The sequence below is a fragment of the Falco rusticolus genome, chromosome 1 (genome assembly GCF_015220075.1).
Source record: "Falco rusticolus isolate bFalRus1 chromosome 1, bFalRus1.pri, whole genome shotgun sequence".
In the NCBI taxonomy this organism is placed as follows: Eukaryota; Metazoa; Chordata; class Aves; order Falconiformes; family Falconidae; genus Falco; species Falco rusticolus.
In genome coordinates, this window is record NC_051187.1 from 25333189 (window position 1) to 25347159 (window position 13971).

At 48.1% G+C, this 13971-nt stretch overlaps 1 protein-coding gene across 1 annotated transcript in view; it reads left to right on the plus strand.

The window, feature by feature from the left end:
• The window catches only part of GALNT17 (polypeptide N-acetylgalactosaminyltransferase 17), a 214681-nt gene that overhangs the window by 78006 nt on the left and 122704 nt on the right, over positions 1-13971 (plus strand). Inside the window, exons 4-5 of the mRNA XM_037375128.1 lie at positions 7149-7323; positions 9860-10057. Coding sequence (XP_037231025.1) covers positions 7149-7323; positions 9860-10057 — 373 coding nt within the window. The remainder of the gene's footprint in view (positions 1-7148; positions 7324-9859; positions 10058-13971) is intronic.

Consider the following 13971-nt stretch of genomic DNA (forward strand, 5'->3'; position numbering starts at 1 on the left):
CAAACACATCCCTGAGCCTGCTTTTGCAGGCTGACCGAGCTGCCTTGGTTGTGTTGGAGTGTCCTGTGGCACCCGCCTAGCCAGGGATGCAGATGCAGGGAGCTGACCCACACCGAGGGACAAATTCATGCGTCACATGCAGGAGGTGGGAAAATCCCAGCCTCCTGTTGCACCTAGGTGACGTGTGCTTTGGATCCCAACAGAGGATGCATTGGTTGCATCAGGATTGCGAGTGCCCAGGGTCCCTAGTGATGGGCCGGGACTGGGTTGTACAACACCTGAACACCGAGGTGGTTCTGTCCTCAGAATCCTTGTAATGGAAGTGTACAAGGAGGGTGGGTGTCGGGAATGAGGTGATGCTACTAGCTGGTAGGGTTAGTTAGAAATGTCAGTACTGTGCTGTTGAATCTTTGTAGGCATCGTGACAAACGATCTTTTTAAGGAGGGGTTTGAAGGACGATAATGAGGTAACTTGGCAGGTGTTTATGGAGAGCTCCTCCCAAGCGTGTAATAATCTAGTTTTCTCATGTAAAAGAATGATACAAACCAGAATGTCTCTCTGGGACCCATACATTTGCTTTCTGCATCAACAAGGAGCTTCACTGACAGCAAAGAATTATTAATGGTAATAACGTTGTCATATAGTACCCACTAATGGTAGGAAGTAATTGTGAGCAGCAATAGCAGCATCATATTGTTGATGCTTTAGATATTAGAGTCATTGTAATACGTACATTTGGCTTCTACAGGAAAATAATTACGGGAAAATAGTTTCTCGTGAGTTCTAAGATTTAGAGATGAATCCTGGAGGATCAAGCATATGTGTTGAGCAGAGGATGGGGTTGCATGGATGCAGCTTTCGCGGTTGTGACTGAGCAAGGGAAGGAATGACTTTAGCCTCTTTATGAGCAGCCTTGAGTGTTGGAAAGACGATTTCTGTGGGTGTATGGCTCGTTGCTGTAGCCCGGGCAGAGCCTTTGGAGGCTGGGTTTTGTACCCCTGAAAGGATGGTGACCTTCAGAGAGCAGCAGCTGGCAGCTGGTGGGGTGTGTACCCCACGGGGTTGTTGTTCAACACTTATGTCAGGGCTTCACACCGTGGGGTTTCTGCGTAGGTTTTGTCAGGGAGCACTTTGCACAGATGTGAAGAGGAACTACAGCTCCTAAGGGTGATGGAATAACAAAGCGTGTTCCCAAAGCAAACATTAAAAGACCTTTGGGATTTCCAAGTCAACATAAAGTCTTAAAATTAGTCCCAGGGACAGAGGTAAGAGCTGCGCACCCTGCGCACCCCAGCTGTTACTTGCCCTTCAGGTGGGCCACTAACTAGTTACACAGACACGATCAAAACCTTGCGGTGTTTTGTGGTTTTCAGACTGGAACAAACTGCTTCTGAAGACTCAGTAGACGTTTGCTCTTAGATTTGTTGTAACGTGGTATGTACAACACCACTGCACAACAGAGGAGTATACAACGAGAGATTAAAAGTTAATAAACACAGTCATTCTGATTCTTTATATCTGAGCTGTAAATAGATAAAAGATACCAATGTATTGTAATGGGGAGGAAAAAAATTCCCTCCTTGAAGGAAGAAGCTTGGGGAGTTGTAGTTTGAACCCCCTTCTCCCTTGAGCTGCACCTTATACTTCATAAAGACTTTTTGAGGCTGCTTTTGTTTGTGTTTGTTGCAGGGGTGTAATTACAAAGCCGGTGCACAGGTTGTGTTTCTGAGTGATAACATATTTCCTAGGTTGTTGAAGGGATGCAGCAATGTGCCCCTGAGATGTTATGTTATCTTGCAGCTGCACACTTTGTCTGAGTCTGTTGCTTAATCATCACCTTCTTTTTTTTGTTGTTGTTGCTGTCTGCCTTTTAGTATTTTTAATCTGGGATAATATCTCTTTGAAAAGCAAACCTCTTCGTATAAAAGAAAACCTTTGGATAAAAGACTTCTTAAAGGAGCTGGCTACACTCAGGGAGACACGCTATGGGTTGTAATTTACCTCGGTGTAACATATTAGCTGTGACTTGATATATCGCTTTCTTGGTTTGCAGCTCATTTCAACAGCAACAACAGCAGCTTGTGCGCGCGCTCTCTCCCGGGAGCTGGCTCACTTGGGTTTTGTTTGTGTTTCGAGGAAGGTTTTAACAGAATTGCAAGAAGCCGAGTCATATCTCAGGTTTTGCTTGGTGCTGCTCCAACCCAAGTACCTCCTTATTCCAGCTGCTCTGACTGAAGATGGGTCGCTTGGCGCAGCCGCCCTGGTGCTGCCCCAGTGTGCTCAGGTCCGAGGCTTGCAGGCCCTGCCGGGGCGAGGAGGGCAGCAGACCTGCTCCCCTCGTCTCTGTTTAGCTTTTGCTAAACCAAACGAACCAGAGCCTTGGAGGCAAGTGCACCGAGTGGGGACCAGCTTTGCCTGTAGCCCTGTATGAGAATGGATTCATGCACCTGCTCCCCATGCCACCGTTTCCTCTTCAGTGTTTGCAGGCAAAGAGCTTCAGAGACTCACCCAGCTCTGAGTCTCGCTGCAAAAATTCTCATTTTCATTTGTTGCCTGTTGAAGGAGTTTCTTTTATGAGTTCGTGCTGCAGCAGTCCAACCCACGATGGCTTTGGTGTTTCAGGCAGGCGAGGGTGTGGGCAAGGGGGGGCTGGTGTCTCCCATGGCACTGGCGCCCTCCCAGCCCTGACTCCTGCGTCCCCCAGCCTTCAGTGTTTCTGATAACAGCCTCGGGCTCTGTAGACTTTTCCCACCCATCTCAGCCTGGCAAACACAACTATGTTTTCCTTAGGGGTGTAGAGGAGCGGCAGTCTGCTCCCAAGGACCACCTGGGCATCATCATTCAAGAAATTCTCTACTGTTGGTTGTTCCTTGGGCTCCTCTGGTGCCCTTGGTCTTTGTTCCTTCCTTTGTGCAGCAACGGGCAGTTCCCACCGTTAGTTCTGGGGACTTCAGCGGGATTTGGGGAGATCTGGGCAGGGTTTGCAGTGTGGAGCACTGAGCAGTGGATGTTCCCGTGGCTGCGTCTGGGCTGATGTCAGTGCGTGGTTACTTCCAGTGGCATCAGGTGGTTCAATTTCTCTGGCAGGCCTATTTCCCAGACAGCTCATGTAGGTGACAAAATACTTTGTGATAGATAATGTAAGTCACTGCAGCTGTCAGATTAGTTTTTTAATAGAGCAACAGGTCTATTGGATTCTAGTTCCTTGGACTTGCCCTTCCGTGAAGATTGATACGGACAGATGGAGAACAAAAGGCAGGATTGAAATTGAACCTGCTGGCATTTTCAGTAGGGTTTCTCTCTGCAAACCTTCCTTGGAAGTAGCTGATGCAACAGCAGAGACCAAATGTTCACGAGGACTCCCATGTACAAATACGGATTGCATCCTTAATAAACATGACTTAGGAATTACATGGGTGTGCTCTGAAGGGTGGTGCAGTGGGCTTGCTCAGAGGCTGCGTGAGTGTGGTGGCCGCAGGGTACAGAAGAGAAAGGAGTCTCTAGATTCCGTTGCAGTGCTTAGTTTGGATCAAGCTGTGGGTTGTGTAGGTCCACCCACTCGGATCCCTCATGGGTGCGTGGCCTAAATAAGTGATCCTTGGATTAAGAAGGCTGAAGGTGAGCTGGGGAGCCACTGCTCTGCTCCCACCTAATCTCCTGACTTCCTTTGTCATTACTTTGCATCCAGAATTATTATGCATATGATTGTCACGCCAAAATTGTCATTGGCTTAGTATCTAGTATATATCCTCATTTTCAGCAGTGAGCTGAAGGGGTGAAAGCACCGTTAGGACCCTGTGGAAGGCACAGATGAGAGAATGGCAGCAAGTTATCTGGACTGTGAGATGCTTACTCCCCTGCTTTAGTTTGCATGAAGCCCTTGAAACAGCAGATCCAAAGGCCAGGTTGCCAGTTCATGTGGAAGCTGACTCCCTTCAGCGAAGGGTATCTGCTGTTGTCCGTTAGTGCAAGTCTTTTAATTCCTGGCATACTCCTTCAGACCTCCCAACCTTCCTATTACAGCCCTGGTGCGTGCTGCAAAGGTACAACAGTCGGGAGTGAAATATTTCTTAAGTTCATATGACAGACGAAAAGCTTTACTGCTACTGACCTTAATGCAGCAGCTCTCCGCACCTTCGGCCTGAAGCCACGTGTTTTTGGATAACGCATGTCAGAGCTGCCGCGAGTTGTTTTCCTGTTATGCTGATGGCACTCAATGAGCGGGTGCTGAGTGAAGGAGAAAGTGGGGTGAAATCAGGAGTGACTTCAAATGACTTGGATTAAGATTAGATTTGCATGTGAGTTATGATTTCCAGCCTGCCAGACCTCATGTGGAAGGAGCTGAGCACACCTTGTCCCATGGGATCAGTGTCTTTGGGGCTGGGGGGCTCTGACGGTGCGGCTCTGCCCGTGCGGGGCTTCCACTGATGCTTTTCGCCGCAGCCAGGTCAGCCCTACTCGGTGGCGAGGGGAGGCTTGAGCCAAGGCTTGCTGGATACGTGAGTGGGAGTTCTGCGGAGCATTCCTGGAGACTGGCATTTCGCTTCTGTTACCCAGTACCAGATTTTTCACACCTGCACTTCTGGAGGTGCTGAGAAATGAAATACAGAGCCCACCCCGTCCCTGTGCCTGCTGGCTGCACACCCAGTAGAGTGCCAAGTGTGTATCTCATAATACCAAAATGGTGCTTGGCAGCCACTGTGCACCATACCCTGCTCCTGCGGAGCTGCAGACCAGGGCGAGAGGCTGGCACAGGCCAGCACAGATGTGCGGCTGCCCTCTCTGCCCCCTGCGCTTGCGCAGGCACCTTACACAAGCGGGTTCTCACCCCAAAGGCACATGCTGTGGGCTGAGCCAGACGGGAAGGGAGGGCAGGGAGCAACGCCTGGAAATCTGTGCAAGGTTGTAAAGGAAGCCTTTGGTGAAGAGAGGGCCTGGAGCTACTTTTCCCATGTCTGGTTAATGCTTTCGTCTCTCTTGAGCGTTTCTCCACTTGGGTAGCAGCCCGTTTGGGACGCTTGTAGCGTGCATTGTGGGCAGGAGAAGGGGCACTCTGGTCTCTGCTAATGAATGGGGTGATGGGTCAGGATGATGCTAATCATAAACATCTTCTTGACCAGCCCTCCATGGTCACCTCGCACCGTTTCGCAGGTGCACAGGTGTGCTGTACTGGCCTTCATGCTCCCGGCACCGGTGGGCGTCCAGCATCCTTTCAGAAAGGAGGAGGATGTGGCTGTGGCTCCCCAGGGAGTTTCTGACCAGCTGCTGGTGACACAGCATGCTGGGCGTAGGAGTCTCTCAGGCTTCACTCTTCGCTGCCTTTGAGACATGACGTTAACAATTCTTCCCTGTTCCACTAGAGCTATACTCTCTTTCAAGCCACTCAGACAATTCCCATGGAGATTTTTCCTGTTTTCCTTCAACTGAGATGAAAACTCGAATTTGAAAGTTGTTTTAATTGTTCAGTCTAGGCTGTAATGCAGTGGTCTGCAACATTAATGACTTACCTTCTGACAAACCCACGTGAGATGCCAGCACTATGCTTTTGGGTTTTCATCTGTCAAGAAATCTGTGTCTCTGTCTCCTTAAAACCGTTTGGGAGAGTTGTTATCTCAATAAAATACTGTTTTTTTCACTGAGTGGCTCAGCATGAAATGGAAGTTGCTGAGTGATGTATGTATGTGATGCAGATGCTTTGAATTGAGGAAGGGGCTCATTTGCTTTATTCTTTTTATTCCCAGTTCAGCATAAAAGTGAAATTAGACTTTTGGGAAATTGATGTGTGAGGGGAACCATCCCAAAAAGGCAGCCTGAAGAAAGCACATTTTATGTGCTTGGAAGAGGGCACGGAAGGGAAGGGAACAGATAATCCCTTTTCCTTTGATGATTTCTTGGGCTGAGCCCAGCAGATGGGACTTGCTGTTTGCTCTTTTGCTCTCCATGGCCACGTTTCCTTCGTGTAGGAGCCCATGTGTGCTCATAGCTCATACGTCTCAAGTATTTTACCATGTGGATTATATTAATGGTAGCTCCCCCCCCCGCCCCCTGCCTTGAGAGTGAGTATGTGTAAAGGGTAGTAGACTATAATTTGGGGTCACAGACCATATCTTAATTTTCTGCTGTCCTGGAGCCTCATACAGATAAGAGACATTCTTGGGAACTGCTTTCATGGTGTTAAGAGTCCGTGTTGGTACACAGTGGTATTGCTTAGCTTTTACAGAGTACTTCTCATCAGTAGATCTTCGTGCATTTAGCTGATACACTAGCAAGTAAAAGGATCAAGGTTTCTGGCAGAACACTAGCACTTTTCCAAATTGTTGAAAAAAAACATACTAGTACTTACCCCTTATTGTAACCTTTCATATGCTTCCATGTTCAAAGTCCTTTGTGTCTTTTATACTCAACACTTGTAGCAATAAAAAAGTTTAATGCTGGTAATGACTGCAGGCTGACAGATCCATTACCTTCACAGCCATAGAACGTATATGGGCTCAGACAACATAATTAAATGATCAAGTTTCCAACGAACAGGAGCTAGGCGGTATGAGGATCTCCTGAACAAAGCCAAAATCTCTTTCATCCTACCATAAAAGCGGGGGGAATTTCGACTTTTCTGGTGGCAGGCTTGGAAAACATACAGCAGATGCCAAGAACTCTGGTAGCTGAGTAAAAAGGATAGTGAAGCTCATACACAGTTTTGATGTAATTTAAGTTACTTCAGATGGGTTTTGCAGCATTTCTAGCAATCCGTTCAGCTAAAATCTCCATCAGGAATTCAGAGCACTAGTGTCTGGCATCCATGGATGACTTCTTTCTATTCTTGTGTTTCAGTGGGGTGATACCTAGATATTGCAAGGTGATCTAGCTGGCCTCTTGCTGCCCTTTGCCTCTAAAGGGCTCCTTAGTTATCCAACAGCAATGCTCTTGGCAGCCTTGAATTTCTTTTGTAAGGGTTGTGGTCGGTCCAGCATCGGTGTGGTCGTTTGCAAGTCATCAGTGATGAACTCTAAATTATTATGTCCCTCCCAGTGGTGTTGAGAGCTGTGTGGCTCTAGTAAGTTATGCTCATATACATCAATAAAGTGGGTTTATTTTAGGTGAAAACTGTTGCACCATTTCAATGGGTTCTCTGGCGCTTCTTCTCTAGAGGAACTGAAGGCACCACTAGAAGAATACGTCAATAAACGGTACCCAGGCCTCGTGAAGGTGGTGCGCAACCAGAAGAGGGAAGGCCTTATCCGAGCTCGTATTGAAGGCTGGAAAGCTGCCACTGGCCAGATCACTGGGTTCTTTGATGCTCACGTGGAATTCACTGCTGGCTGGTAGGTGCTCAACCTTAAGGTCTCTGTTAGAGCTTGTGGGGTGCGTTAAACAAGGGACAGTCCATCATTTTGTAAGGATGTGCCTGCAGATAAGTCCGCTCATTTATTAATCCTGTTTTCTGTAATGAATGGCCACTGATGAGATGCGATGGGAATGTACAAGGAAAACCTTTCCTTGCCCTTGTTTTCTGTAACCCTTTTCTCTTCCCTCCTTTTATGTGTGCACACTCCCCTGCCCTCTGTTTATATTTTTCAGGTTGATTTCCCATTTTCCTTAGCCTTAAATAATTTCTGTAAGTTTAAAAAAAAAGCCCAAGCAACAATGGATTGAAAGAGGAAATATTTCTTGCTTCCTTGCCTTTTGCAGCTGGACCCCGCTGGGGAAGGCTTGGATGGTTTAGATTGATTTGTTTCTTCTGCAGCTGGGAAATGAGTTCAGAGGTGCAGAAGCAGTGAAAGGTGTTTCGCAAGGATTTTTTCAGAGGTTCAAAACATTTGAGTTCCAGTGGCTTAAGTTTGAGTCTAGAACATGAGAGGAGCTTGACAGTGATCTGATTTTTTTTTTTTGCTTTTCTCTAACCGAGTTTAAAAAGTAAATGATCCATGTTCAGAAAAGTGGAGGTAGAAGATGCTAACTTGTGTCTAATTTGAACAGAGAGTAACATCCACCAGAAAAATGCTTTAGCAGCTTCAAACAAGTTCTGCGCAGTTATGAATTCTTTGTAACAGCAATGCAGCTGAAGGGTGTCTTTAAGAGTTGTTTCTTATGTTGATATCTGTATTCCCAGCTAAATGTTCCTCTCTTCAGGTCATGAAGTCCTCACACCTGATTTTATTGAAACACAGAGAAAGCTCCCATTTCCAGACCTCTTGAAACATCTTTTCTAGGGATAGAGAGTGAGCTTTTCTGCAGCGTGGGCTTGACTGGCACTGGTGTTCTGCACCAGCCGCTGTCACTGGAGGCACCCAGAGCGCAAGTTACTCCTCATGCTGGCAGCCTGAGCCCAGGGTAGTCGGTGGCTCTTGGGCTGCAGAGGTGAGGGTGAGCACCCCCCCAGCTCTGAACACATTCAAATGTCCCAGGGGTGAATTTTGTAGCTATAGTCCTCAAACTGTGTCCCAAGGGAAAAAAAGACCCTTCTGATAGTCCTGCTTTCAATACTTTACCCTGTTCTGCCTAGGGTCGCAGGTTGTTTTATTTTGTTTTGTTTTGTTTTTTAAATTATTTGGGGGAAGACTGGACTAGTTAAAGCATGGTTTAAGCAAAATGCATCTTTCATGGCCTTGCTGTGCAAAAGGGAAGTTTTTGAGGCAGGCTTCCCAGCCTGTGGATGGTTTTCATGCAGGATGCCCACCCGTGCGTGACAGCAGAGGAATCCGTGTGCAGCTCCCCTGCAGATGCACATCACGCCTGTGCACGGGGTAACGAGCCAGGTGGAACAGGAGTATGTGAGAGCAGCTGTGTTGCGTCAAACCGAGAGCCTGTCTAGGCTGATGTTGTGACACTAACCATAGCCAGAAGCACGGGAAAGCATAAACAGGCAGGGTTAGGATGTACAATATTCCTTCAGAGCATGCTAGCGAAGTCAAACAATTTGCAGATGTGAGGCAGACATAGTGTCTATATATTTAGATACACTCACTGCATTTCTCTTGAGTTTTTTCCTATTGAGCCCATGTAAACCTCGGGTATTCACAGCACCGTTGGGCAAAGGTGCTCCACAGCTTAACTACCCGCTGTGGAAAGAGCTGACTCCTTGTTGTCCATCCTGAGGCTGTTTCTTTGGATGGTCTGTAGCTCTTGGATGGAAAGTCTCCAGGTGGTCATTGAGCACCTTCTCTGAGCTGCTTGTGCCTGTGCAGCTGGCCCATGCTGCGAAACTGAAAATTAAATAGTTCAGAATATGGAATTATTATTCAATAACGCCTTTTTAAACCAGCACACCAGAGAAAACATGGCATAGTAGGTCTGCAGGCAAAGATATAAGATCCACTTTCAGAGGCTTTAATTAATTTCCACAGCTTAATGCCTCTAGTTTGTGAAGATAGTCCTTTCCTTGTGCTGAAAGCTTCAGCTGGTCCATGAATTTGCATGGCCAGCTGAGCAGGAGAGCGCTAAACCTGCCCAGACCTCCAGGGCTGCAGCTCCTGAGCTCCACGTGTGGCAGCTGCCCCCTGTGCTCCTGTGGCAGCTCCACGCCAGGGACGTGTCCAGGTGGAGCATCTCCCTTGTAGCTGACAAGGCTGGGCAAGCCTTTCAGAAATAACCTTTTAAACTTGGTAGCATGACTGCTTTGCCTCTGTGCCATTTGCACACGGATAAAAGCCCAGATGAGTGGAAGGGCGAGGCAGAGGCTGGCGTGTTGCAGGAGAGAGGGATCGGTTATTCCCTTCCATTGACTGAATGGTGTCAGGAATGGCTCTTTTCTTATCCTCATTTAAGTGCACAAGCTGTACAAAAGCTACGGTGTTCATCTACAAATTACGGGAGAAATTAACTGTGTCTTCCTGTGCTTTGCTTCTCTTTACCACTCAGGGCTGAGCCGGTGCTTTCACGAATTCAGGAAAATCGGAGAAGGGTCATTCTTCCCTCCATAGACAACATCAAGCAGGACAACTTCGAGGTGCAGCGGTACGAGAACTCTGCCCATGGGTACAGCTGGGAGCTGTGGTGCATGTACATCAGCCCCCCCAAGGACTGGTGGGATGCCGGAGACCCCTCACTGCCCATCAGGTACATCACGGAGCCTGGGGGCTGAGCGCTCTGCGGCGGTGGGGTGCAGCAAGGCAAAATGCAGGAGGATAAATGAGATGCCAGCCTGGGGGGTTGGATGTAGTGTCATAACGTGAGCCGGCTCAGAGAGGCTGGAACACATGCCAGGAAGGGTCTTGCGAGGATGAAGGGATTTGGAAAGGGGTATTATTTGGTAACAATGTGCAAAACCTCTGGGGGAGTATAGGAACTGTGTAGATTTGTACAGTCTTACGTTTAACTGCATATGACAAAGTCACTTCACCTTAATTACAGCATTAATTTTTGCAAGTCATAAGGAATAAGGTGATTGATTATTCCTGTGTCATGAACTGAGCCTGAGTTCACAAAATACAGTACTGTTTGGTTTTTTTTTTTTCTTGAATAAAAAGTATGTTTCCTCTCAGGCCAAACTTTGTAAAAATGTATCTCAGGTTGTCCAGCCCCTCCAGACTTCAGGTGTGGGACAAGCCCATTTGGACGAAATGTAAGGAGGAGAGGGAATAGCTGGGTGTGGGTGGGAGACGGGGGCTGCTCGGTATGCAGAGGGCAATGACCTCCCCTTAAGAGCCCCTAAGTACCAGAAGTGACACTCAATATGGAGAAGGCTTGTCCTCGGGCATATAAAGATGCATAGAATCGTTGTGGTTGGAAAAAGCCTTTAAGATCATCAAATCTGACCATTAAACCAAGACAGTTTTTACCTAGTGGAGAGTACGACTGTCCAAGCCATGAGCAGCCGGTTTCTCCAGGAGACGCTGTGGGAAACGGTGCCAGAGGCTTTACTAAGGTCCAGGTAGACACCATCCATGGCCTTTCCCTCATCACTGAGTGGGTCATCTTGTAGAATGAGGGGAGGTTCATCAAGCAGGACCTACTTGTCATAAGCGCGTGCTGGCTGGGCCTGATGCCCCAGGTGTCTGGCACATGCTGCATGATGGCATTCGGGATGGTCTGCTCCATGGCCTTCCCTGGCACCGAGGTCAGACTGACAGGCCTGTAGCTCCCCGGATCCTCCTTCCAGCCCTTCCTGTAGGTGGGCATCACATTTCCTAATTTCCAGTCCACTGGGACCTCCCCGCTTATCCAGGACTGCTGGTAAATGATGGAAAATGACTTCGTGAACACTTCCCCCAGCTCCCTCAGTGCCCTTGTGTGGATCCCACCCAGCCCCAGAGACCTCCACGTGTCTTAAGTGGAGCAGCAGGTCACTGACCATTTTCTCCTGGACTACGGGGACTTCATTCTGCTCCTTGTCTCTGTCTTCTAGCTCAGGAGGCTGAGTACCCTGGGGCTAACTGGTCTTGCTACTGAAGACTGAGACAAAGAAGACATTAAGGACCTCAGCCTTTTTGTCACCCTTTGTTCCCCCTTGCATCCGATAAAGGATGCAGGTTATCCTTGCCCTCCTTTTGTTTCTGGTTTTTTTCGCTTGTATTTGTAAAAACATTTTTTGTTATCTTTTAGAGCAGTGTATATGTGCAGATTTGTGCCTGATCTGAATCCTGACCCAAAATATCTGTGCTTTGGTCAATGATATAATCCCTGGAAGCTGAAATGGGATCTATTCCCATTTACACAGAGACCTGTTTTATTCCTTTGGGCTCCCTTGTTCCAGACAGCATATTCAGCTGTCAGTGGAGGAACTGACAGTTTTTTCTGGAAAGGAATCAAGTCTATGAGCAATAAACAGTTATTTTAACCAAATGCAAGCTGCTGGCCTTGTTCAAGGAGGGGCTGAAGGACTGGGGTATACAGGAGGTGAGCGGAGGCGTTGGGAAGCCCTCAGCAGCGCGGTGCTGGCAGTGCCCACGGCAGCCCCACTGCGCTGCCCACGGTGGTGCCTCTGCAGGGGGATGGAAGTGGAGCATCTGTTGGGAGATAAGCCTTTCTTGGCCAGTGGGTGTAAAAGTCAAGAAAGACTTGCGAGGAAGAGCAGCCTCTTTTGTTAAACTGCTTTAGCTGGGAGAAACCAGGCAAGCTTTGACGTGCGGGATGTCTCCTGCGGCTGTGACAGCAGCCTGGGAGCTTGCTGTGGCTCAAAACCTGTCAGGCAAGGGGCACCAAGGAGGCTGGACCCACCCAAACCTCCTGTTCTGCTGTCTTCCAAGAACGAGGTTTGAATTTCAGTCTCCGTGGGCTGAGGGGAGCGGTTCCGGGGGGCGAGCTGCGGCAGGGGCAGGTGGGGAGGGACTGGCTGCGTTGTGGCCCTTGGTGCCTGGTGGCAGGTGAGAGGAGCAGGGGGGAGAGGTGATGGACTGAGGAGGGCGAGAGCTATGGGGAGCCGAAGGGGTGAGTGACTGTGAAGAGGCAGGGTGGGCAGGTCAGTGCCTAGTGCTAGGAGAATGTCATATTTTTAAGATGATTTAGGCCAGGAGTGTACATGGGGTCACAGGGATGCTGGATGCTTACGCACAACTCCAGATCTACCGACATGCTTTTTTTCTTGTTTCAGTGCTGAGAGCCAGCAGGTACTGCGAGCGAGCGGTGCCTGGAGGTTTTATGTGCTTCTAATCCCCTGCTGTAGGAATGATGGGTTTGCTGTGGGACTTGTCTTGCGTTGGGCAGAATTTCGTATTGAGTTGTTCTGGTGCTTGTTTTACCTTTAAAAGAAAATCCGTGCATGGTGCTAAAATGTGGATATTGAGCCTCGTATTTCTGCTTTTAAGCAGAGTTCAAACAGTTACTGCTTAGGAGGAGCTGGAAGGTGTGAGAGGTGTTGCTCTGGGGTTCCTGTAATCTTTCTGCACCAGTTGCATCCATTTTCATCTCTGATGAGACAGCCTAGGAGCAGCTGATGTGTGGGGAGCCCCATGGCACCCACAGCCTGGCAATGCCAGGGGTCTGCCTGCTGGGCTCTCCAGTGCTGCTGAGATGAGCCACTAATGAATGAGAGGAGGCTCGTGGAGACACCTGACTGGCAGCAGCAAGGATGTGTGACCTGATCGTCCACTCTGACTTTGTTAAAGGCGTCTGTAATGTGGGCACGGGTGCTGGAGGCCATGGTGCAGGGGACTCGGGGCTTCAGGGGAGCCAGGAGGGGGAGGGGCACTGCCTCCAAAGCGAGCTCTGGGAAAGGGCTTCTTAACAGACCCAGCAGCCTCCCAGCGATGCTAAATAATTGAACAACATACTAAAATAACATTGTTAACATGCACTGGGGGAAGGATTATGAGAAAGATAAATGGGCAGTGTCCACAACAAAAAGCTAATGAAAAATACTGTCTCATTGCATTATGTTCTGTAACCACATACAGACCAGAAATAAATGACTACAGTTATTTTTTTTGTCGTATAGTGCTATGAAAACTGTACACTTTATAGCAATATTTGTGTGGAAGGGATACTAGTGCAGTGCTCCATGTAATTAGGCATGGGATTAGAGGAAATTCTGAAATTATAGTATACAGAGGTACATTAGTTTTTTAGAAGCTTTTTAGGATAGAAGAGTGGGAGCAAAGTAAAGCAGTTCATTCCTTTTTTTTTTTTTTGTTTTACTCTCTTTTTTTACTTTTGGTGCGTAGGGACCATGGCAGCCCCAAGAGAAGTTCCCCAGCCCACGAGAGCCGCTCCAGCGTGCTTGTAAGCCCTGGTGTGGCAGCCTCTACCCAATACTCCGCCGTGGAGACTGGAGACAGACAGCTGTGTGAATGTGTTTGGAGACAATTTTCTCTCATGGATAATTCACAAGATATAATTATCCAGACAAAAAGAGCTGATGGCATGAAACCCATCTAAAATATGGCCCAGTCTCAAACTGGCTCCAGGCTCGTGCTTTATCCAATAACTTCCCTTGCAAGAAATAGTCTCTCTTGGTGCCTAGGAGGGATGCTGACGCAATACCTAGGCTCTGTAATACATCTTCTTTTGTATTTATTTTTTTCATTAACACTTAA